General features: G+C 37.7%; 1 protein-coding gene across 1 annotated transcript in view; it reads right to left on the bottom strand.

The window, feature by feature from the left end:
• Positions 1 to 1,187: 1,187 nt before the first annotated feature.
• Positions 1,188 to 26,344, bottom strand: part of DNAH3 (dynein axonemal heavy chain 3) — a 72,756-nt gene continuing 47,599 nt past the window's right edge. The window contains exons 38-62 of the mRNA XM_019472674.1: positions 25,734 to 25,834; positions 25,550 to 25,655; positions 24,083 to 24,212; positions 23,350 to 23,586; positions 22,866 to 22,969; positions 21,511 to 21,805; positions 20,888 to 21,067; positions 19,769 to 19,892; positions 19,520 to 19,676; positions 18,434 to 18,577; positions 17,160 to 17,826; positions 16,886 to 17,051; positions 16,332 to 16,548; positions 15,362 to 15,544; positions 14,266 to 14,464; positions 11,042 to 13,183; positions 9,881 to 10,106; positions 9,307 to 9,551; positions 7,749 to 7,865; positions 6,524 to 6,678; positions 5,573 to 5,740; positions 3,982 to 4,124; positions 3,193 to 3,397; positions 1,779 to 1,916; positions 1,188 to 1,596 (exon numbers count right to left, since the gene is read on the bottom strand). Coding sequence (XP_019328219.1) covers positions 1,243 to 1,596; positions 1,779 to 1,916; positions 3,193 to 3,397; positions 3,982 to 4,124; positions 5,573 to 5,740; positions 6,524 to 6,678; positions 7,749 to 7,865; positions 9,307 to 9,551; positions 9,881 to 10,106; positions 11,042 to 13,183; positions 14,266 to 14,464; positions 15,362 to 15,544; positions 16,332 to 16,548; positions 16,886 to 17,051; positions 17,160 to 17,826; positions 18,434 to 18,577; positions 19,520 to 19,676; positions 19,769 to 19,892; positions 20,888 to 21,067; positions 21,511 to 21,805; positions 22,866 to 22,969; positions 23,350 to 23,586; positions 24,083 to 24,212; positions 25,550 to 25,655; positions 25,734 to 25,834 — 6,903 coding nt within the window. The 3' untranslated portion in view covers positions 1,188 to 1,242. The remainder of the gene's footprint in view (positions 1,597 to 1,778; positions 1,917 to 3,192; positions 3,398 to 3,981; positions 4,125 to 5,572; positions 5,741 to 6,523; positions 6,679 to 7,748; positions 7,866 to 9,306; positions 9,552 to 9,880; positions 10,107 to 11,041; positions 13,184 to 14,265; positions 14,465 to 15,361; positions 15,545 to 16,331; positions 16,549 to 16,885; positions 17,052 to 17,159; positions 17,827 to 18,433; positions 18,578 to 19,519; positions 19,677 to 19,768; positions 19,893 to 20,887; positions 21,068 to 21,510; positions 21,806 to 22,865; positions 22,970 to 23,349; positions 23,587 to 24,082; positions 24,213 to 25,549; positions 25,656 to 25,733; positions 25,835 to 26,344) is intronic.

The following is a 26,344-nucleotide window of genomic DNA, read 5'->3' as shown; positions in this document are numbered from 1 at the left end:
TGTTTTCACCTATACCAGCTAAGCACAACACAACAGATAAATTCCATGACAAGAACCATATAATTTAATGAGTTGTAGCAGCATCACTTAATGATTGTAGCAGGATACTGGGAATTGCTGAATTATAGCTGCATCTCTGACTTTGTGAGGCCTCGAGCAAGTCATTAAAATGCTGCAATTTGGGCAATGAAAAAAAAATACAAGACCCCAAATTAGTGGATGTTTATGCAGTGGGTTTTTTTTTTAAGTATTTGCCTTGATCTCTGCGCTTCTCTTGTACTGTGTACACAACAAGTCTAATGATCCATCTTTAGTACCTTCTTGGCATGCTGTGGGGATTAGTTAATGACTGCACAGCTCTTTGAAGATGTTCAGGCTATTTTATTTTTAATTAATGTTTGCAAGCTACTTTGAGCTCCTCTGATGAAAGGGCTTAAACAAGGACAAAATTCAGGTGGTTATTAGTCCAACATGCAAGAGGGCAAGATCAGGAAGTAAAAAAGAGACTATGGGAGAAAGGAAACAGCTCCATTTATCAGGCACCTGGGATATGTAGGTAAATAACACTGAAATAAAAAAAGTTAAAAAATTACGAGACAAGCATACTGCTCTGAAAAATGGCAGGCTCCCAATCCATGTGCTGTCTAGAAGTTTTCCATGGAAATTCTGAGGCACATCTTCAAGGAGTGTCAGTTACTATAGTTTTATAATACAGCTCTGGCAGTTCATTCTAGCTGAGGATTGGTTTTACATGTCGACAACAGACTATTCTCATCTCTTCCCTCCTTGCCCTACATACTCCTGGGACACAGAAGTGGTAGGCAAATCCACAGAGTCCTATTTGCAAGAGTTGTGGATTAGATTCCCATTAAAATCAGCAGCAAAACTCTTTGGGCCCAGTTTCATTTTCAAAAAAAAAAAAAAAAAAGCCTTATGATAGCAGCTAGGTGGTAATATTAGGATTTCACAAGATCTGTAATGATGTGGGTGGCACAGAGTTTGATGGGAGTTCTGTTCATTCTGATCTATTGCAAGATAAAGCCCAGGCCTTTGAAATAAGTTTCTGTTTGTAGTGTTCTATTTTCACTCACTCTTGCTCTTGATAATAGCTAAAAAACCAAAGGAAATTGAGAGCTGCTTTGAAGTCAGCAGGAAATCCTGATATAAAAAAAAAAATGCAGCCATTGGGGAGTAAAGTATATCTTTTAATAACAAAATGCGAGTGTTTTGACTTGCATACTCTCAGTCATCTAACTGGCATAGTGCTGCCACACCTCGATTTATCCAGTGTTTCTGGGGCTTGTCTGACGGGAGTTCAACTGAGAGAACATAGTTGGTTGAATGGCCAGTAGTGGATAAGACACCTCTTCTTGCACTTGTCTTGTATACAGGGCATGAATAGATGTTCATATGAGGAAATCTGGAACTTTCTCCAGGTTTCAGCCAAATTATGGGCAAAGAATCATAAAGAATTTTTGGAAGTGATTCTCCAATTACCAAGGATTCTCTATCCCATCGTGCACCTTCCAAAAAAAGGCCTTTCACATAAGCCCCATCTTCTGGCATTTTCTCCATCGTGTGCTCCTGTTTCATCACCTAGAATGATTAAACCATTGCTTGATTTTATTTTTATCTGAAGTACATCAAATCCTATAAGTGATAGTCTGAAATTACTCCTTTAAATAGAATTTCTTTTCATTTGAAAACCCTATTCCTTGCTGCCCCAGAACATGATTCAAGCTGTTCAAGAAAAACAAAATTCCTCTGCATTTTCTTACCTCAAATTCAAATCCAATATGGTCAATTGGGATGGTGTATTTTCTGGCATAGTTTTGTAAAACACCAGTCAAAAAAGACTGAGTGAAGAAGAATCCTGAGAGCCAAAAGACTGTGGGTAGCCCATTGATGACCCAATCCTGAATATGGAGAGAAAAAAACAAATGTAAGAAAAAAAAATAATTCTGTGGCTTCACTGTGCCAATTCACCAGAAAAGGGATGTCTTTTCAGATACACTCAAACAGCACAATGAGATCTAAACCTTGATGGGACCCTCTGGATACTACCATTAGTTCTATATTTTTCAGAGACAACAAATCACAGAAGTCAGTTATTTATGATGACAACAAAAATAATCACTTATTCTGAAACAACCAGAACTCAGTGCTACTGAGAAAGAAATTTCAGAAAGTAGCATAAGCATATTTTGGTAAGTCTAGATACTAGCCAGCAAAAAAAAAGAAAAATGATTGAATTTGGACACTTTTACCAATATACCCTCTTTACAGTCTTGTAAACACCAATCTCCTAACATGAAAAAAGGCCAAATTTTCTTATATAGTACCTTCACCCATCACTGTGAGGGCACTCACTACAGCCAACACATCAGATCCTAGTAGAGAAAATCATTCCAGTACAAAGATGCCAAACAAGGAGATCTTGGGCCAGTATCTTTGTTGGATATCAAAGGCAGTAGGAAAAACAGGGCAAGGGCAGAATGTCCCCACACTACTCTAAGCCATCTGGAGTCAAAAGAAGCCCGTATGGTACTCTGATCCAGCAAACAGGAAACTCTGCTGCTTACAAATCTTTCAGACACTTCTTTCTAGCTTTCTCCTCCTCTGACTTTTATGGGGTTCCACTACATCTCAGTACCTTAGCTATTTAAGGTACATCTGAAATTTTAAGTAATTTAAAGAGCACGCTAAGAGTGCAAGGGAAATAATGGAAGGGTGAGTAAAGAATAAAATAGCTTGTTCAAAAAGTGCATGGAAGTGGTGTCACTCTTTATTAAACTTGAAAGAGATTTACAGTCACATATATAAAATGTAATAGTGCCTGTTATGCACTGTTTCTAAAGCATTTTCACACGTGGTTCAGTGTCCTTTGAGCAGGGAAGTCATTAAGGCATCAATGCAAAGTAAAATGCGTCTTCTAGAAATAGAAAAATGGAAACTACCAAATGCAGCACTGGATTAGTACCAAAGGATTATACTCCCAACTCACCCTGCCGAGCAATTGCCCAGCTAATTCCAATGCTGTTAATGCAGTATATTTGGTCATGAGTATGCGCAAGTAGTTCACAATCTGGAGCTATAAGGGTACTGCTGAGTGAGGACAGTACTGATACACATTTTACCCATTCAGCTTTCAACTACCAAGTCCTTAGACCTGTCAGTCTCAGTTTAGCATACCTGGAAGAAGACCAGACGACAGAGGAGATCGGACACATAACTTCCCAGGGGCTTCAGTGATGGATAGGATTTGGCAGCCCACATTGATGGTACTTTTCCCATTAGCATGCTGTTGAAAACATCTTCAAGTTCAGAGGACATCAACACTTGGCCTTTAATAGCTTTGCCTAAATTAATGAGGCTGCTCCGAACAACTTCAGTGAGCCTTAAGATAAAAAAAAGAAATCGTCATCTCATTATTTACTTCTTACTATCTGGCTAAAGACCTCTGAGTCCAACTTGAATGAAGGGCCGATCAAAGCTGGTAAATGTCCCAACAGAAATTCCTTATCTCACCTGTAGTTATCAAAACTCTTACTTAGCTTCAGAAAAGCAAACAAAGAAAAAACACATGCAGAGAAATGAAAGACAGTGAAAATTCCCATTCTAGACAAGGGAAATCAAGTGACAAGAGCTTTCAAGATTGTAACACTAATTAACGTAGTGTGCTGTGAATATTTGGGCCTGGGTATGACTTAAAAAGAATAAAGTAGGCTGTCCTACCTCAATACAACAAACTCAAATCTGATTTAAGTTCATACTCCAGGAATATAGGTACTATTTCTATATTCAGGTAGTCAGCTGCAGCTTTCAAGTCTTTTTAAAAGGTTCATCCAAAGCAGAATCTATCATGTTAAGAACAATGTATTGTAAAAGGCTTATAACTGTTTAAGGCTTGTGAGTGGCTAGCACTGAGGAACACAAGCATATTTCAGTATTAGTACTGCTACACAAAACACTGAGCCATACCTGTTAAATCGAATTAGTTCTTGCCTAAGAACTGTATTCATGGACTCTTCATAAAGTACTGGGTATACCTTCATAACCTCTTTAACGTCAAAACCACTTGGTAATTTGGATAGGATGTCCTGCGCCAAATCTTCAACAGTTTCCTGAAATCACAAAGTTTGCAGTGAATGAGGAATTTCCCCTTTTTTACCTATTTTTATTCAATAAATTCCACAAAACACCATACGTTTCGTATTTTTTCTGTATAACCACATAGGTATTTCTGTCCATTTTCCTAAAGAAATAATGCTTACACGCTCTTACTTTCTTTGTGCATCATCCTGTCTGTCTCTGCATGTGCCTGCTTGTTCCTTTTCCCTTCTCAATAATTTTAAATTTGTTAGTAATTTCAGTTTAATTTGCAAAAAGGTTTTAGGCAACTTCTAAGGAAACAGGCAGCAGGGCAGACAAGCATAATCCTACTACTGCCACAATGAAGGAAAAGACAAAGTATGCAGCATGGGGAAAATGATGGGAAGACCATATGAATACCCCAGCCACGAGAGAAGTTTTACTTACAGCATATTAGACATCAGAGAATAAGATCACTAGACAACCCCACAGGAAATGAGGATCCATCGATTCCACTTTTCAAGAATCCACTTGTGTATAAAATATAGGATGTCAAATCTGAGGGACTTGAAAGGTCATTTATCTATGTCTCAAAGGGGCATGGGTTTGGCCTGAGTAACCTGAGCTGCCAGGACAGGATGAAGGAAAGAAATTCCCAGCATCTTCACAACCAGGTCCCATGGAGGAGTAGATGACAGTGAGGTCTGTGTCCAAGTGACTCCATTCTGCAAAACTGCCCCCTTTCTTTGTGCCACACAAGTCACACAGTTACACGTTTGGGACCGGAGAAACTGAAGCAGCCAAGGAGAAGCAAAAAATCGTATCTCAAAAACCAAGCGTTCAATGACTAATAACGTAGACTGGAAGTGCCATTACAGCATGGACTTCACCAGGAAGATGACTTTTGCCTCTAATGGGCTTATATTGCTTGCCTGATGGTTGAATGACTTGCTATCATTTGCTGACACACTGGAGTCTGTCCCCTAGTGAGAATGGCAGGGGTGGTTATACAACCACTGCTGGATGAAGTCAGGCCAGTACATGAACCTCCATCATTGGAATTTGTAGACCGGAATTAAATGTCATACTTTAAAATTGCCTAGAGGTGGATGTGATTTGAGGTGCTTTACCAACTGTGATTGTTAACTGTGCTCTAACTATAATTCATGACTGAAGTGAAGCACTTCACTGTTTTTTTAAAACACGAAATATGAAAGAAACATTCCTATTCAAACTGCATGTTCTACTCAGCCAGGTGGGGTTGTGTGGTATTAACCTATTTGAATTCAAAGTCATTAGAGTATCTTCCATCTTCAAAGGTTCTTCTATGCCAAATCTGTCTGCTTCTCTACAAGGACATTCACATCTACTCCCAATGCCACAGTCATGTGATGAGAGGTGTTGGGTTACTCTGAGACCTAAGGCATGACAGGAAAGGGTACCTTTCCAGAGTGCAAGTTGATATTTCTTCCCCAGTTACCTGAGGGGACTTGCCACCTCCCCCTGCTTCTCTAGGCAAAGTCAGGAGCACTCCACTGAAAAGCTGGTTAGTCTCCTGGTTATCCTTGGCGATGTCTGCATTTTCATGAAGTCCAAACACTTCAGGGTGTGTTGTAATTGGTAAACTTCGTAGGTATTCAATGTAAGACTGTAAAAGAAACATTTAGATACCAGAAATCATGCAATGATATATTAATAAATAATCAGTAAACCCAACTTGGACAGAACCTTCCCATTTACAATGAAACACATAAGTTCCCTGTTAAATGCATCCGGGAATTGACTTACTCAGTCCACAGAGATAAATATAAAAGTTTTGAATGGTTCAAAGACTCACTGAGGAGTTGTTCTTACCACCCTCATGTAAGTAGCAAAAGAAAGCAAGAGAAAGGAATGTACATTAGAAATATATAAGGAGCACTGGTAGGAGTCACAGAAGAGGGTAGGATGCTGTATGTATCACCCCTATAACTGCAGGCTACACAAATAGGTGAGATTTGAGCACATTTGTTATCTCTTTGCAGCTGGTAGAAGGGAAAAAGGGGATGAAACTTGAGTATATACCTGCCATTTCACCTCCTCACCCTGATCACTGCTTTCAAGGCAAAAGTGGTTGCAAGAGGGTGCAGAAATACGCTGTAAATTCCTGAAGCCTGACTCCTATTGGCTTTCCAGAACTGTACTGGAAACCTGCACAGGGTGGCTCTTTGCATCAACAAACATCAGAATATTGGATGATCACTACATCTCCATTGGGGTGTGTTGATTTTAAGTACCAGGTTCATATTTCAAACATAAGATATATTCTGGCATGGCTTTGTGATCTTATGGGTTTTTTTTTTCTGTTTGTTGTATTCAGCATATCGAAGTACAGCGTAGATAAGGTTTTTCCCAATAACTCAGAGAGAATTTGTATCTGGTATCTTCTCACCTCATATGGACCATGTGGTGGTATGTAGTAGTCATCTCCAGGTGCAAGCACATACTTGTCCTGTTCTATATCCTTGCTATAGACTATGGAAAGAAGGGACAGGAGAAGACGCCTGTCTTTATCATCTGTTACTCTACCTCCATAGTTACATTCCCCTGGGAAAGGACAAAGAAAACCAGGATGAAAAATTGAAAGTTAATGAACAAATGAAAATTGTTTTGCAATAATGTATAGCTCCAGTAAGTTGAAGTTCTGAAGCTCCAGATCTTCAAAAGTTTTTAGGCTTTATACTTCAATTGATTCAACGGAAATTAGGCACTTTAACACCCTTTAACTATGGGCCAAATTTTTGTGTATTGATGATGAAAGGCTTAAGGAACACTATGAGTTGGTCTGAGAAACTGCTACTCATGCCAGAGTAAATAATCTCATGTTTTAAATGACAGCTCTTTTGCTTGAAATTCTCGTTAGTAAGAATTTTTAGAACTGTCAAAATCTGAACAGTGCTATATAGCTGATCCTTGTCTTGTTCCTTTCATGCAAACTTAACTTGACTATGTATGTATACAGTAGAAAACAAAGGATGACAAATATGCAATACCCCTGTGCAGAAGGGGTTGGGCAAGTAACGGGCAAGCAACGAGGAGAGGTTTACACTGTTATAAAGTAGAGAAAACAACTAAAAGCTCACAGTTATTACTTTAATCCTGACTCCTTAAATTCTTTTTCAAAAAGCTAATCATAATATTAGCAAAAATCAGGAATGATCTTTATAAGGTTGACAAAGGAGGTGCCAAGAAGCAGCTATCTTTCTGGAGAAAGAGAACTGAATAGCCACAGCAAACAAGTTATTCACACAGGTCAACACCTCCTGCTTTAAACTGGTGAGTATTATCACATCCTCTGGTAAACTGCCAATGCTTACTGTGTCAGGATCATATTGATCAGCTAAGGTGAAACAGAGGCCATCGATGTTTTTATTTGACATATATGAAACAAAGACCAGGAGGTTTGCTGGACCATTAGTAATTCTTCTAGCTACGTATGAGCCTAGACAGCAATGACATCGGAAGGTTCGGGATCCAACTTCTCTGTATGTGGAAGGTCAAGAAAAGTAAACCTGAACAGAATCCACTCCATTTGTTAAGCATTCATCAGTTTATCACTGTACCAGCTGAAAGTGCCTAGCAAAGTCAACACATGTTAGAGGGTACAATGCCTGTACCTGTTAGATATGTCAGAGCTTCAAATGGGATTTCTTCATATTCATTCAGAAACATCTGGATCTGTCGCATACTGATTCTGAGGTCAGATTCGTTGAACTCATATGGAATATTCCAACCTGTTTGATTCAGAAAAGATATACAGGGCAATGGTGCACTGTAGTGATAACCATGCTCAGGAAATGATGGTATTGGTACTATAGTGCTACTACAGAGCTGAAGATAACAGCTGCCAGTGAGTAGCTAGAAGCCCTGGAATTTACCAGGCTGTTTATTGCACAAGGGAGAATATGACTCCATAACAATATTGTATCCTAAGGCACTATTACCATCATTCTATATAATTAAAACATAAGTACAGGCACTTTGGTATTGCCTATCTCCTGAAAAATTCTATTTTACCTGAAGCAGAACACAGACCTGCTCAGTACTTTCAGCTAATCTGTTGCTCTCTGGAGACAATGAGAACAGGAGTTTTAGTTCATTGATTTTAATTTTTAACCAATCTGCCCATCTATTAATGCTGTTTGTATATGAGATTCAGGGTAATGGTACAATAAAAAACAACCAGGAGAACATATCAGATAAGAGAATCCTTCAGAAAACCTATACCCCTAGCGCAAACCAAAAAACAGGGCTATTGCTGCAACTATCCTTCTTCCCCCAGACGGCTGGTCACATTAAGCAGTAGATGTTGCTTTTGAAAATGACCTCTTTGCCACTTACAAAAATTATATTTTTAATTTAAAGCAATAAATTAGTATCTTCATTCTGGCAGTCTAGCGTTTATTCAAGCAGCTGCCTATTAAAATAAGGACAGTGGCTTTCAAAGTATAACATTTCATAACAGTTACTGTTATGACAAAGGCAGACTCAGTCAGAATGGAAGGCCGAGAACTTCATGTAAACCAATGGAGAGTCTAAACTCTACATAGTTATAAAAATGGAAACTACAATTCCATACATTTCTGCATTTTATGAAAAACCTCAGAATTCTATATAGTTTTCTAAGTATTTTAAGATTATAGAAAAAGCTCAACCACAAATCTTACTGACACATATCTTTTCATTGCTGTGTTATGAACAACACACTGCAGCTACATAAATTTCAGTTTCACACCAAGTAAACACATGCATTAGCTTTGCTAAAACAAAGTATACACATAAATAACAAAAGCAGAATTGAAGAAGACATCTTTAATTATGAAAATTTAAAATGGAACTAGATTTGATAGATAAATTACTGTAGTTAGTAAGAATAAATTAATAATTTAGTAAGCTATAATTTTATGTAACTACTGTATAATATATTTACTCGGAAAACTGGTACTTTCTAGTTTTCCCCCAGGGTAACACTTTTAGTAGCTTCAAGAGTAGCTTTGCCTGAATAAGAATCCCTGCAAATAACAGCTTTTAAACTTTATTGTGTTCTGTGCAATACAGATTGCACTCTTGTAATATTGCTAACAACAATACTGCATTTTTACAGAGAGGCTCCAATAATGCAATTCAAAACTACTAATCTTTTTGAAACAACCTGCAAAATAATCTAATTCTTACCCAGTGGGCCAAAGTTTCTCCTTTCCTGCACAATAGCATGAAAAAAGCAAAGGCCAAACAGCAGCTTTTGCCACATTTCTGGCTTTTGGCAACTGCTAAAGAACACAGGGTCGGAGATGGGGTCATTAAGGTATGATCGGAGAAGGTTCGCTCTAACTCCTTTTGGAGGCTCATTCGTCATTTTGATGCCATTCTGGAGGATACTAACAGGAAACTTTTCTGATGGATAACTAGTTAACCACAACCTGAAAAGAATTTTAAAAAGCACATTATCAAAAAATCATCAGTATTGACAAATCCTCAATATTGATCTGCAGAAGACTAAGTTTTATTACTTGCTTAACTAGAATGATAACATCTAAATTCGTTCTAAAATGCCGGCATAAAGTAGATTATATTGGACAGGTAGAAAAGATGACATCCTAATTAGGTATCTTTATTTTATCACTGCACATAAACAGTATGAATGTTATACTTAGTTGTTCACACAAAATAAGTTTCACTTCTTTTTACTAGTGTCTTCAGCAAACAAGAAATACTCCCATTAAAAAGAGCAAAATATTAAAACTCCTACCTGAACTTATCATTGGTATTCTCAGGCACTAGAACTTCCTCGCAGATGTTTTCCAAAGCAGGCATCCAGCTAGTTGCAAGATGGCAGTTTTGTAACACTACCCAGGTTCCATCAGTAATAGCCTGATAAATCATTTTTGCTGCTATTGGGCCCTGGCCCTGTCCAAGTGAAATAGTTTGAATGCTTGCGCCTCCCATGCCAACATCATCAGCAAATTTTAGCAAACCTACGATGGCAAGTTTCACACATGCAAACAAAGACAAAGTCTATTAGAAAGCAGATCTATGTTATATTCATCATTTTTATAATGTAAAAAGTAATTAAAGGGGCAAAAGTCAACCAATATTTTACTCAATTGAAAAAAACACCTCAACAACCCACAAGTAGTATCAAATGCTGTATCAGTCACTGTGTTTCTGAGGCATACACTAAAATTTAGGTGTATAATGTAATACTAAAAAAAAAAAAAATACTAGCCAGGTTAAATGCCTGTCCTCTTCTTTAGCCCTGAGTGCTCAGTTCCAGCCTGCACTACAGCTCTCTACTCTCTCTGTTGCATGGGTACAATTGTTTATGGGGGTTGAGCTGTAAATTTTTAGATCTGGTTAAAAATAACCCTCCAGCTTTGCCATCAAAACCAGTACCTCCTGGAAATACATCCTTATGGTATGGCTCCATATTACAATTCTTTTGGCAGAAAACCAGGTTTAAAAGTGATGTGGGTGGTTATTTTTTAAAGGACATTTAACAGATGTGGTTTTAAGTGTGGTCATATACACCATTTAATTAGTAACTGAGAGGGAGGAAACTTTCTGGAGGAGGAGTTGTAACAAAGACTGGGGCAAGTCCCAAACACCCACTGAAAGAATTGTAACGCAAGCATAAATTATAAACTGGTCTGGATGTTACAAGCTGTTACATCCCTAAATTGCTGCTCAGAGACCTAGACATTTCATCACCACTACATTCATTACGCCCTCTAGCAATTCTACTATCATTGTATATATATGGGCAGATGCAAACGTTTGATATTCCATCATTGCTGTATTGTACTTTGAAGACACTTTAAAGACCAAATGAAGGGGTCGACGCTACTATCAGTTTAGTCACACTCAGTGACATTTAACCAGATAAAAAAAGATTTAGTAATACCAATCTCACCTGCCATAGGATCAGCACCTGGTGATAATACAAAAATCAAAGGGGCACAACAATTTGAATCACTGTAACTTCTTCCAAGATCAAAAGTCGGTGGTTCAATAAATGTTCTTCCCATATTTTCCACAATGAACTCCTGCACTGCTGGAATAATTTTGTCAGGTCTCAAACATCTGAGAATAACCATGCGATCTAACCCGATCAGTGTGCTCCACGCATCTGGGAAGGCTTCTTCATGGGGTCTTACAGAGTCATATATTAGTTTCCACTTTGAAAAATTCTCTTTTACATGTTCCATTAGTCCATGGAGGTTTGTCAGACTAGATGCACGTACGAGCTCAGCCCACGATTTGTCAGATAGCCAATCTGGTGCTGGATTGGGGTGAGGATTATCAAGAGCAACACCTCCTGTCAGTAGGAAACGCCAAACCTCATCATCTATTTGGTCTTTTCCCTTCATAATGCCTACTGTCAGAAGGAAGGAGAATAACAGCTTATCCTTTTCAAACAGTGAACGACAGACATTATTGTAGATGCTTATTGTGAAATGCTTGGTTATATTTTTAATTCTCTCTTCTAGATCTTCACTCTTTTTGCTTTTAGCAATAGATTGAACATACAAGTTAATGAACCAAATCAATGAGTACTGGTACATAGGTTCAATGTTTGCCAGATCAGAGATGCAGAAGAAGACAACAGCTGAATGAATAGCAACTGGCTTATACCCCATTCGAGTAGAATCTATTTGCATCTCAGTTACAGAGGCAATTTTTTGCTTTTCAGAGATTTCTTCAGATAACTGTTTGGATGAAGACAAAATATTAATTGCTGTTTCATCTTCTAAGATGTTTCCTTCTGAATTGGAAAGGATCTCCAGGATTTTATCTTCTGTTTCCTTTAGTTGTTTCTTGTTGGCTGCGCTTTCTATAATCAGTTTATTTTTCTTTTCTTCTAGCTCAGGCTTTTCCTCTGCAGCTACAATTCCAAGAAGTTGGTCCTGAAGACCCAAAGGTGTAATCATGAAGTTGAGTAGACAAACTTTCACAGCCACTTCAGGAAGATAATGAGGATTTCTTAAGCGGGTTGTTATGTAAAACCTGAAATCTCTTGAATATTCAATTATATTTTCCCCTAATTTCATGTATTCTACTCCTTGTTGTTTGAATGTTAGCTTTAATAAAATGGGTTCTATGAAAGCATCTAGTTCTTCACCAATATTTTCTAGCAAGACTGGTGTTCCAAGCTGAATAGCATTTTCTAATGTCCTCACATAATGTGTGTCAGATAATTTGATAACTGACAGCCTGTTAGTTTTCTCCATATTTTTCACCCACTTGTTAGCTTGCCTTTGAGGATCTATCATTAAAGTCCATCTTCTTGAGTTAGAAACAATTATGCCATTGTCAATAGAAAAAGAATCAATTGGCAATCCAGCAATCTGCCATGCACGGATTTTGACTGGATCCCCTAATGTATTACTTAAGCTAAAATCACTGGAGCACGGTATGTTCTTTTCATTGCACAGGACCTGCCATTGCTTTTGACATTTTAGGCGGTAATCTACAGTAAAGGCTCCCAAGTAAGCCACAGTTCCTGATGATAACAACACATCTCCTATAAGGTCTATGTACCGGATTCCTAATAATCGTGCAGCTTCTGTCCACCTATCTTTCTCTCCACCAAGACCACTAATTAGCTGTTCAGCTCTCACAAGCTTTTGGGAACAGAGTTCAATATTATTTTCTAATTCTCTCTTCCGGTCATTCATGTTGTCAAACTCATCATTCAAAGCTTGGAGGCGATCAACTACCTCCTTAAGTTCTGCTTGTTTTGTTTTTAGCTTCTGCATTTGAATGTCCAGTAATCCTTCTGCAGCTCTCAAACGTTCGCGCTTTGGGGCAACCACTTTTGCAACACGGTCATATACCTCCATGGCTCGCACCCACTTGCATAGTCCTTCACAGGCAGATGAGACATTTTTTATGACAGCTGGCTGAAAATCCGGATGATCAATAAACCTCTCTCTAATTCTCTTCATTATAGCGGGAGGAATATTATCCTTGTCATACGTCTTTAAGCTCTCAAGGAATTTCAGATCTCCAAGAATTTTTCTAGATGGCCCCCAGTAGTCTTCTAGCATTTTACCTATATTGCAAATAATACTAAAATCAGGCTTAAAACATGCATGTTCAAACTGAGAAAATACTTGAAACACAATATGAAGAATTAACATCAATGATTTTGCAACAGAATTTTACTATGCAATCACTGTTAACTAGTTTGGGAAAGTCATTGCCTAAAGAAATTCAGACAGGAACTTCAGCATCACTAACCGATGTCATATTTATTAATTACATATTAATTCTAAATCAATCAAGCAAAATAAGGGAAACAAATTGCTATACAGTCTTTCTTAGCACAGTTTATTAGATAAATCAGTAAACATGTGAAAGCATTCCTTCCTAATCTAGGAAGGAATTTTTCCACATTACTATGAAAACACAATCTGTCTTTATGTTAATTATGAGGAAATTACTCTAAGCTTATGAAATTATATTAGTGTTAGTGAAGGCAGAATTGTTTTTCCCCATTAAAAGAAGTATTTTAAACTCCTTTCAAAGAGTGGCCTGATTTTCAGAAGACCGTTTTGGATGAAAGACATTTATAGAATTCTTATTTCAATTATGAAGGGTTGAACTGTGGGGGCATAAGGTAGAAGACAAGTGAAAGAAAAAGGTCTCTTTCCTTTCCTACCTCACAAATCCTGTGCAATCCCACAATAACAACATAACCCACACAGAAAGAGCTTGTTAGAGTAATCACCTATGGCAGGGGTATAGCTAGAATTCTGTCTCCCAATATAACCCAGAGTTTGGTAGCAGGGATTAGAGGGGAAAATACAGGTGACTGGTGCACAGCACATCTCCAGCTCCCAGAGTTCCTCAAGGCAATGCAAATCTCAAGATTGGGTCAAAGCAAGTTGAAGAGATGACTTTGTGCTGGTGACTGGGATCATATTTACAAAGCTTGTACAACAGTGTCAAGCAAATGCAGTATGTTACAATGGCAAAAGCAGCTCTTAGCTGCTCAGTGTAGTTATAAGTCATTGCTAGCAAAATGCACTTTTAGTGCACATGGCTACAGTCATGCCAGAAGCACTTCACTAGTACAACACAGCAGTACCCCAAGCATTCCTAGGGCAGGGATAACAAATACTGCATCATTACCACTGCCACTTGGGTCAGGCTTTCTCTCTGGTTTAGTTCCCTTCATGACACAGATACTCTCCATGACAAGCTTAACAGGAGCAGGTGGATTCTGCATGGATTTCACAAGAGAGATGTCTGAAGGATTCAGGATATCAAGAGCTGCAAGTGCTGCCTCCAAAGCTGGCATGGCTTCAGCAAGGTCTCCTTCACATTCGTCCTGTTAAGACATTGGGCAGAAGCCTATAAACCTTCATACAATACCAGGTCTGCAACGTGATTACCCCACTCCAGCACAGCCTCAGAGAACCTTCTCTGCTTATAAGTACCTAATAAAAAGACTCTTCACAACATTGTGTTTCTTGGAGAGAAAACTACTTTCACAATTTGCACAGTTTAAAGAGGGAAGGTTTGTAGAGAAATTAGTAACTTCCATAAGCTGAACTGATAGCTGAAAAAGCCAGACAAGCTTTCAAGATCAAAGTCTCTCTGGTCTGACAAGGAGAATTAAAATACAGGTTAGATACAGTTGTTCTTAGTCTAATCTTACAGTGCTGATCAGGTAAAAATATATACTGCGTAGCTTAAATTCTTTATCGTGTACTCAGATCTCAGTAATTATCTATCTTATCTATCACTGACATTTCCAACTAGTTACAAAAAAAAATATTGAGGAATCCTGCAGCTTCCCACGGGAAATTCTGTGCTACAGGCCTCTGGCTATGGCAATATCTCTTAGATTATGCCTAATAGGGCTCCATGCAGCCCTATGCCAAATTACCTCAGCTAACTGTAAACAAACTGTCTTTGGGCCTGGAAACAGTATAACCTCATTACTTAATCCGTTGAGAAGGAAAATATATTAGTACAGAAATAAGAGCTATACAGCTTTTGGGATGTGAACTAGAAAGGGAAGCTATGCAGTACTGTGAGATACAGTCATACTCCCAACAGCCAAAGTTTACCTTGTTTGTATTAGGAACATCTCATTCATCATCTCTTGCAACATTGTTGCTTTAAGAGCTTGGATCATACCATTCACACATCATCACAACTCCCATTTACTTGGAAAGAACTGGAACCCATCCTGCTCCAGGCTCAAGCCCTTGTACACTACCTTAATAGCTTCAGCAACAGCTGCTGCTTCATTAGCCTCTTTTTCATCTGCTGACACTAGTTCCTTCTTTGCATCTGCTTCAGTTGTTTCTTTCTCAATCTGGATCATCATTTTGTCTATTTCTGCAGAAGTTCGAATCAGTTCAGGCTGAAGGGCAGTCAGTTCTTTCTGCATCTCTGCAACCTGGTGAACATAACAGGAAATCAAGAAGAAATTTGTGTAAATATTGCATGCATTTCACATCCTGATGTCTTAGAAAGAAAGATCAGAAGACACCAGATTAATACAATCTAAACAGGTACATTTGATCTAAATAATTATTAAAATAGTTCTCTAGCCTATTTTTACTGAGAGCTGTTTTATTTAACTGAATAGATTTTTAAAAAGGATTTTTTTCATCATCCATGCAATACGCTTGCTTTTTTATGATCCACTTAATTTCAATAATGAGAAATAAATTGATTAATTGTATTTTTTTCCTCACAGTCAGTTTCAGTTTATGGAACCCCAAATAATCCTTTATTGCACAGGTGGAAAACAAAACCCAAAAGAAACTTGGAAGGAAATTGGAATTAATATTTATTATTGTCTTACAATATTCTTCAACTTCTCTCCTATTTTGAAAAGGGTAATAGGTACTAGGATGCTGAGGTATCGATTCTCCATATAAGGTTTTAAGAAAATGAAATTTGTAAGGTTTATTCCTTCAACATTTAATGAGTACCAACAATTTCATTTAGCTTTCTATTAACTGCTATAATCCGAACTTAGATACCACAATTTCTTAAAATGACTAAGCAGTAATCTAACTTTTCCTGCTGGCTTTCTGTAGAAAATCATCAATAGCATCATGAATATAGTGAAGAGGGAATTTAATAAGTTTTATTTTTATAAGTTTTAATCAGCTTATACAGACCCCATAGTAAAGTATGCATATGGCACATATTCAGTGTTTTCAGCTGAAACTTACTTGTGAAGATGCAAAGTCAAGTTTTTGAAGTCCCATAAGATAACAAGTTCTCATCATGTCAACTTCTTGCCTTTTGCTATTCAGCAGAGTCTTAAAGGTAAGAATCAATTCTAGGTATGAAGTTGGTGTCACATAGTTGTGTCTTCGCAGTGTAGTGTAATAGCTGATGGAGAGCTCTCTCACACTTTCTTGGAAATATTTGCACATTGACACAACCCTAGAGAAGATTTTTCCACATTACTATGAAAATACAATCTGTCTTTATGTTAATTATGAGGAAATTACTCTAAGCTTATGAAATTATATTAGTGTTAGTGAAGGCAGAATTGTTTTTCCCCATTATAAGAAATATTTTAAACTCCTTTCGAAGAGTGGCCTGATTTTCAGAAACATCAGATACATATATCTAGGTATCTTTGACTTGCACTGAAATCCCAGAGTTGGCTTAGCTTTGTCCATTTATAAGGACAGTTTCCTGATCAAGTATGTTGGGGGCGCGAGAGGGAGGGGAACGAACATTCGCTTCATGTATTTCTTGACAGATAAACTCATACTCTTTTCTAATGTCATCTTTGAGTTCAACATCCTCTAAAAACTTGTTAGCAACCATTTCCAAAGCATCTGTAGGCCAGGTTTGGAACCAATCAATGGTGCAGCAGTTTATCAGTGAAGGGAACATCCGTAATCGATTCCGAAATGCATCTCCAATAGGACTCATGGCTAGAAAAAAAAAATCACGATTATTACCTAAGTTTGTTTGCAGTTAGGAAGCAGAAAAAACTAAGCCTAAGAAAAAATATTCTAAGACATAACATGTGGTATACAGACCTAAGACAATATGCAAATTTTTCTTCACCCTTTCAATAAAGAAATTGTACATAGCAAGGGGAGTGGCTTCAATTTTCCTGTTCTCCATCCTTGCTGCACCTTGCATTTTCTCAACAATTTCAGCTTTCTCATCTGTTGCAAAGATATTAGGCACATCACCGGTATTTAAAAGCATGTTGATATCTTCTACAAATGCTTCATCCTTTATTTGATTATCAGAGAACAAAAAGGACACATTCTTGTTACCAACACCTGCTTTCAGCATGACTCGTTTAACATCTTCTTTCCATTCATTGATTCCATAAGACTTCGTAATTTCAATTTGAAAGAGTTCAAAGGTATTCATGTAGGTGGCTAGCTTGGTAGCACTTTGTCGACCACTTCCGCCAACCCCCACCAGCAACAGATGTCCATTATCCTGTTTCAATACCCTGCATATCCTTGAGATATGCTCAATAGCAAACTTGAACATGACTAAAGACATTGGTGCTTTGCTGATATTGTTGTATTCCTCAAGGTAGTATTCCATCACGGTTGTCAGCTGCTTTAAGTCTGTGATTTCATCATACACTTTCATGTTACTGTCTGGCTTCAAATAATCTCCAAAGAACAGGCTGCGAATGTTATCATCAGAGATTTTTCCAGTAGGTGAGAGATGACTCAGTACCTAGAGTTAAGACAAGAAACAATAGATAATTCAAACTATTACAGAATTATTTTCCTTAAAGTCATACCCATTCTTATCTACATGGTAATAATAATACTGTGGGAAGCACTGTTTTCCAGCTATTCTAGTTATTACCTTAGTCTGGAAAAAAAAAAAAACACAAAAAAACACCTAAATGGGGAATATGCTGTAGGCTGACATGCAAGTTTCCACATATGCGTACTTCACAGAGATTCTGCTGTCAAATATAGGACAAGTTCCCAAAAGGCTTCTCAGAAAAGTACCCACTACTCCCATTGGCTCATCCAAATATTAACTTAAGCAAGAGCACAGATAGATATTGTGTTAGACATTTATTCCAGATAGTCCTCTGTACCAACACAGAATCCTTTTGAAGTTATGAATCATTCTGATATGAAGTAATTTGTATTAAATTGACTAAGAATATGTATAATACTCAATACTGAATAGAAGACCATCCATACTTTTTAAATGCACTGATCAAAATAATTCAAAATGTGTCCAATACTAATGTAATCTCAATGTCTAAGTAGTTCTGAAAACGCATCAGTCTCATTCTTGGTCTCAGCACATTACCCGAAAATACCTTATTAAAGCTCTGCTTGAAGCTATTTGATGTTGTCTCTTGTACCATCTGAAAGAATACCTTCCTGTCCTCCTCATCAACTAAGCGATCATAGAAAACTCTGTAAACCTCATGAATCCAAAGTCTGATCAGTTTATCTCCATCCTGAAAATGTAAATACAAGAAAACAGGTAAATATAGCTCAGGCAGGATTTGTTTAAAAACAAAAGGATAGAAATGTCCATCTGGACCCCGCTATATCTTGTACTAAACTCAGTGGGAATCTTTCAATTCCAAGCCATTCAGCACATGGCTCAGCATCTGCTAACTTAACTGGCTTCCTCACCTAGTTACCATCTTGTCCTTCCTGCCAATACAAATTGGGACTCTTATGTCAAAGCATTTTTCTCTACTGTATCAAATCTCCCCACCCTTCCAACATAAAGTAAAGAATAAATCTTTCAAAGATATGGCTCATGGGTTCCAACCCAAGCCCTGCCCAAAACTGTCGCTGGCTAAGATTTCCCCTGAATAGCTTGCAGCTGTTTTGTTCTGTTTCTTCACCAAAAACATTTCCCCGACAGAAATAAAACTTTTAATACTCATTTAACCTCCCATTTTACTGAAAATGGATGAAAAAAAGTAGAAGGATGAAAATCACATACATCTATCAGTATTCATTTGTAGTTTGTGACAACAGGCAAACTCAGGGCTAAATTATTCAGTCTTGTTCACTGAAGAGCTTGCCATTTGTAAAAGAGAGATACTGAGTCTTTTCCCACGTTTGTTTCTTTTGTATATTTAGTTTGCAAGTTCCAGAGAAGAAACTGTCTAACTTGATGTACAGGCCTTAACAGACGGGCCTTGGACCTCTGGGCCCAACTGTAATTACATGTAAAGAATATTAACAAAAATGACAGCTGTCTCCTTCAGAGATAGACAGAAAATATATAGCAAGGTATTCAGGGACTATCCTAATTTTAAACCTTGTTAATCTATTGAAATCACAGTTCATGTATTTTGAGATGTTTACTTACTGATATTATAAAAATAATTTACTTTTTCCATTGCTCTTTCTTACAGCAACATAATTAAACTACAACTTACTTGCAAATGAGTGTGTGGACAGAGCAGCACTCCTTTAATAACCCTGGAAAAATCCCGTAGATTAAAGACATAGTGGGATTTTGATGGAGTTGGGAGAAAATTATCAACCGCCATTTTATAAATCACCATTGTCGCTTGGACCATCATCTTACCCAGCCTTAAGAAGGAAAAGAGATACAATTTTAACTTCTGCAGATAAATCGCAGGAGAAAATATGACAAAGGTGTTACAGGAAATATATCACATTACCTTAGAAACACAGGCTCAAAGCCTTTGCTGAAGTGCCAGTCAGCAACTGCAGTAAAAATCTTGGTTAATACGTCATCATCAAAAGAACAGATAGATACAATATTCAAGTGCCGTGTGAAGCGTCCTGTAATACACACAAAAAGAGGCAGAAAGATTTAGGAATGCCCAAACATTTTTCCACCTTTCAGCTAGCGTGCTCTAGGATTGACTGTCACTCAAACAACATTTGAATCTGGCTCCAGCTCCATGATTTTGTTTCTGGCAAATTTCTGCCCCAGTAGTGATGCAAAAGAAATATAAACTGGTTTATATTTTATATCAGTATTTCACTTAGAATAACTGTTTTTAATATGAAAAACATGAATCTCCAATACAAGGCCACTATTACCCAAATTTAAATTTCAGCTCACATTAGCCCTGTTGATTGTGATATGATACAGTAAAACTTTACTGTTACTGGCTTTCATCTAAAAAAATTCAGCCTATACACCAGTATATTTTACAAATTTAGCTGTATCAGAATAGTTATTTTAATAAAGCCTCCTCAGAGTACATACAGTTACACCTGTATTAGAGTGTTTATATGAAGCAAAGTAGCATAAAGTGCCTTATAACAGTGTAGCTGTAGCTACATTAGGGCTTTTACTGACATAACTTTTTCATTAGAAAATATAACCTCCCTTATGGTGATATGACAGGAATCATGGACTTGCAGGCAACATGCTTGTAAGTAAATGCAGGCAGCCTATCTTAGCAGCAGGGGATACAACTTCAGAAGAGAACTGCCTGAAAGACTTGGCAAGATGATGTATTCCCTTCCTTTTCCAAAGAATAGACAATGGAAAAAGTGTCCAATTCTCTAATTTTAGTATTATTTTCATCATTCATAGTTTAATCAACATTAAAAACTTTGTTTCTAATGTTGATTAAACTCCCCCTGGAAAAGGTACAGATTTGACCTTGAGCATACAGATTTCTATTTGGAATGATCCAGCCAGTGAATGTATCTGTAGGTTTACAAGTAATAGATAAATGTAGAATTTGTCATCAGCAAAACTGAACCTGCCTCTTAACTTCAGTCAATTAGATAACCACTTGCCATAGTAATATATTTCCTACCTGTAATATCATTCCTGCCTCCCCCAGGTGGACCCATAGCTGAAACAAGCAGCATATCTATGATATTAATCTTGGATGTATCTTTCTTGTCATACCAGTGACCATGATCAATCCATTGTCTGAGAAGCTCAATAGGTGGCTGGGCTCCATACACTTCCTTTGCAGGCATGTTTAGGTCATCTATGGAGAACACAGACATTGAATAAAAAACCCTCAGCATTTAGGGATTGCAGTTTTCTTTCAAAGCTAAGAAGAAAAAATAATTGAACCAGAGGTGGAAAAAGGTTGTGTCTTGTTACTCTTGCTTCCCATTAAACTAACCAGAATCAAATGACATTACACTTCGCAGGCATACTTAGAGGTAATGGTTTAACTTCGTGTGGTTGGTGATTTTGTTTTATTTTATTTCGTGTCACACTGCAACACTATGAACTATTCTGAAGACAACCACCACGTAAACAGTCAGAAACCTTTCGGCAGGGGGCAGTGCTAATCCTTCTTTGGATGCCTGAAAAAAGCCAAAGAGCACTGAGGCAATCCAAAATTACTAGTCTCAGTGAATCACTTCCTTTGCCTTAAGACAGAATTAAAATGATATAAAAACCCTGAAAAAACTGTCTTACCCACAAACATTATAGCCTTTTTCCCTGAAGGAGGTCCAAATAATCCTTTTCTCCTTCTGTCCAGCTTGGACATAATAATATCCTGGGTTTGGTTAGCAGAGGTTCTTGCAGAGAAGTTAATGAAGCTTGGGATGTATTTTTGCTTTGGAAGTTGTAGTAGAAAATTGTTTGTTATAGCTGATTTTCCAGTGCCAGTGGGACCCACAAAAAGCAAAGGGACATTATTCTCCACATATGTTTTAAGAAAAAACATTTGTCTGGCAGTTTCCATTGTTGGAATGATCAGCTCAGATACCTGTTACACAGGAAAGTAAAATAGCACATGAAAATCAAACATCTAATAACTTAATCAACATGAATATTTGCAAGCAACTACAGGAAGCCTGTAGCACAAATGCATTTTTAAAAAATTCTTTTCTCTGAAAACCTAGGCTATAACAAGGTTCTGGTAGATAGTATGGCCCCACTTCTTGTTCAGTGTTTATACAGTAAATAGCACAACTAGTATTATCTATATTATGGTTCATAGACACTACATAAAGCCTGGAAGAAGAACTGCAGAGTTAAGTATGGCTTAATTCTGTTCCCCTGCTGTGCAAAGGGAAAGGAACAGTGCTATGGAAATTTTTTCTCTCTTCCTCATCTTCCACTAATCATTAGCAGCTGTGCACTAGATATCAAGAAAAGATTTTAGACAGCAGAATGAAATGTAATCTTACATCTCCCATGTACTTAATAGATAAGACAGTTGCAACTACAATGGAATGAAAAGCTGAACAAACATCACTTAAGTTATCTTGAAATTTCATCTGCAGAATAGGTACTTCTGGCAGATCTCTGCTGTGCTACACTTCCCTTGAGTTCACAGCTGCCATTCAAAATGTGAGTGCCCCTATTTGGAAATGGAGGGGATCCAGGACTCTCAGTACTGCTCTCCATACCCCAAAGAAGTAGTAAGTCTCTTTGCTTGCTTTCTCTGATTAACTCATACTATAATATGCTATCAGCCACAGAAAACAAAAATGAAGGAATGGAAATTCAGGCTTTGGCTTTTTCTTACCATGATTTCCCCAACATCAGACGCTATTACAGAGACAAAAGCAGAACCAAAAATTTTAACCACCAGCCAACCTCAGGGCTCCATGTTCACCTGCAGTGCTGAACTTTCAGTATTGATGGTACCAGAATTAAGATATAAGCATGAAAAGGAGCCTACAGAGATTAATGAAATGTTGCAGATCAAACATTAAACAGCCTAATATAGTACAATCAGAGCTAGCTAAGGTAGTTGATTTATACCTCTAAATCATTTAGTCAAATAATTATTTTCTATAATGAAAGATATCAATGTGAACCTTAGCCCCTGCAGAGATAACTTGCTCTTCTTTTGTGATGTACTCCGTCCACATGTTCCACTGCCCACTGCCATGCTTGTAAAAATAGAAGTCATAAACACTCCCTGTTAATTGAAAAACACAACATAGGAAAACCCATTGATTAAAGAATAAAAATAAACTTCAATCATTTTAGTGTGAGACATCCAACACCGTGAGATAATGAAGGCTTTCTAGTACACGAGATACCCTCCGCCCCACTGCCATTATCATCAACAAATTATTTTAGGTCAGATTCAGCTACATTGTTTGAGTACAACATGAGGCATATGCTACTCCTAGTTAAAAGAGCCAGGAAAGAGCACCCAACTGTGCAGCCCAAGGCTTGGCAGATGGTGGCTCTGCTGCAGACTTAACATCTGCCAGGCACTCTATTCTCCCTTAAAGTGCCGAGTTTTCTTATTGCTTTATAAAAGGCCAGGCAAGTACAGTTATGAAGAAGCACCTGTTTCTGGGAAGATATTGTTTCTGGTAAGCTTCACACTTTTAGGGCGTGGGTTTTCATCATTCATTCCCATTAGCAAGTTGCGGTAAAACAAATCAAATTTCTTTCTGCTGTCTGCATCGATGATCCCACCAACTGTCCAAACCAAAGCAAAAAGGAAGAGCCCTTGCAGCCACAAGATGATATGCTGACTAGACATACTTTCCTTCTCCTCTTCCTCGGATTGCTTTATTTCATCTAAAACACACATTTTGAATTTTAGTTAAGTGCCAGTAATAACCATAAATCCCAATTCACAATGCACTTTTGCAAAAGTATTCTGAGACAAACTTAGAGCATTGTCTTCAGTGGAACAAGCCAATCTACAGAGTGAGGATCTTGTCTGTGTAAAATACTGTTTACAAATAAAAATAAATTAGAAGAAAAAGTATTTACAAAGGGTCCTAATTCTTTTGTTCAGATGCTAGCAAACAGCAAGTAAAACACATGGAATACACTCACAAGATCATGTTCAGTTTTGTAATGACACCAGTGTCCAAATGTGAAAGCTCTGTATGCTAGTCAAATAACTATTATTAATACTGATCAGTGAGAAAGGACTTGTGTTGTATCATCCCAACAGTAAGGAATTCCTTTGGTATTTCCTTGCATCTGATAACCTGCATCTTGTCATGGGGCACAGCAGGAAAAAAAGAAAAATTGAAATAAAAAGAATAAGGCTTAGGGTACTTACCAAGCAGACAAGTATAGAGTTTCATCAAGCTATAACTCAGATGAATAGAGGACGTTTGTACAATGGCTTTGCAACGAAGGTGAATAAACTCTAAACAGGGCTGGACCAGCCACATAAACATGTCATTGACCTACCAGGAGAAAAGGAAATGGCTTTAAAACAATGCAGGAATTGCCACATTTCCCGCTGTCCCTCAATTATCGCTCAATAAAATACAAGGCATCAGAAATTCTCCAAGTTGGCAGAGGGAAGATCGGGAAAGGACCTGTGTGAGGCAGTACTTAAGCGATCACAAAGTCACACCGTCATTATCTGATGGTGAAAACAAATTGCTTCTACCACAGAGAAGTTTTCAGCAGGAATTTTGTTACCCAGTTACTAATCCAGACAGCAGAGCAGTAGCTCAGCCTAGGGAGACCACTGCTTTGCTTAGGCAACAACAAAATTATTCCAACAGAAACAAAGATAAGGGCTTCATCCTCCCTTAAAAAGGGACAGGCCCCTTACTGAGGACCCAGCACAAATACTGTGCCACAGCAGAAATTCCAGAAAGCTGGAACTTACCGGTACCTGCGGGAGTGCCACAGCATGCAGGTAGATAACGACCATGGCTGGTGGTATCTGCTCCATGAACTCAAGCAGGAAAACAGGAGAGGAATCATGACCTAGCCTTTTCCCAGGGACTAGTACTCAAGGAGATGCACTAAAGGGTCAAGCTATCTGCTGGCTAAGGAATAATTATTTTGCTTTGATGAACTGAGAAAACTGTCAATAAAGAGGTCTTCTAGTCTGGGTACTTCTTTTGAATTTGGTCCCAATTTCCTGCAAAAACTCCAAGGGGATCTTGTCAAATCACAGAAATCAAAGTTTTCTCCAGCTCCAATCCTATTGTGGACAGATCTTATTTTGATTCTTTTACTAGATTTTAATGCCCAATAAAAGGGAATTTTAATTTTGGTAAGATTAAAAGCTGATTCCCACCAAAACCTACTTTTATTGGCATCTACACTGAAGATATACTACAATACACAACACAAAGAGCTCTCATTCATGCAAGCAATCCAGTACACGAAGACTATTTAGCAAGGATTCATGAGGTGACTAAGGCTTTGAAGATTAAGCTGTTAACGATAATAATATTATTATAAGCATTTCTCAAGCTAAACTCTAGATGTCTTAGACAGAAGAAGGATGAGTTCAAAACATTTTGAGTCTTCCAGTTTTTCCCACATTGCATTTCTAATACTCATGGCATCTCCAGCTCTCAGGCACTTTCCTTGCAATGACATTTGACATTCATCACTGCAAAATAATTTACAACAGCCTCTAGGAGATCTGGGACTTTCTAAATCATGGAAGTACTTCAGAAAGTTTTGATTCTGCATATCTGCCTTCAAGGGGGCAAACTATGAACATCACCTTAAAGTTAATCTAAATTAGACCTATGTAAAAAATTAAGTCTCGCACCAGCTCTCGGTGTTCTTCCTGCAGGTTTGGAGGCAGTGTTTTCATGTAGGAATCCTTCAGTGGCTTCCAACCTAACTGTTGCTGGTCCATATAGATCATACCACACCTGGGAAGAACAAACAACTATGGTACAGGAATAGATGTGCAAGGTGGGACAGTTCAAGTTTGAATGCTTTCACATTACCTGCTGACAGTTGCTGGAGATGCCTCCTCTAAGTCTGCCGGCTCAAAGATTAAACTCATTTTTGAATTCATCTGAATTATTTCACCACTCATTAAGCATAGCTAAAAGAAGAGCATCATGTAAACATGATCTAGTCATGTCAGTGCTAATCATCCAGTCAAAGCAATGCCTGTCATAAAATCACTGAACATTCTATTTAGTGTCACTCCTCATTCACTCATTCGTATTCTCACAACACATGATATTTTCTGACCTTGTCTCAACTTTTCCACATGTTACTGTAATGGCTTGTAGAGACACAGAGAACAATGCTCTATCTTTAAATAACTCTGCAAGGAAAAGCAGTTATGACCTGCAGCTTTTTTTTTTTAGTTAATTTATTTACTAAGTAATTTAAGCAAGTTCAGTTTTCAGTTACAGAACTGAGTCTATGTATTTCAGTTTCCTAAAAGGGTCAATAAAAAAGCCTCAGTGAGCAGGCCTTGTCTCAACTTTTCCACATGTTACTGTAATGGCTTGTAAGAGAACAGAGAACAATGCTCTATCTTTAAATAACTCTGCAAGGAAAAGCAGTTATGACTTTTTTTTTTTTTTTTTTGGTTAATTTTTTT

This window comes from Aptenodytes forsteri, unplaced genomic scaffold, assembly GCF_000699145.1.
Source record: "Aptenodytes forsteri isolate BGI_AS27 unplaced genomic scaffold, ASM69914v1 Scaffold84, whole genome shotgun sequence".
Classification (NCBI taxonomy): Eukaryota; Metazoa; Chordata; class Aves; order Sphenisciformes; family Spheniscidae; genus Aptenodytes; species Aptenodytes forsteri.
This window is presented reverse-complemented; position numbering and strand designations above follow the sequence as displayed.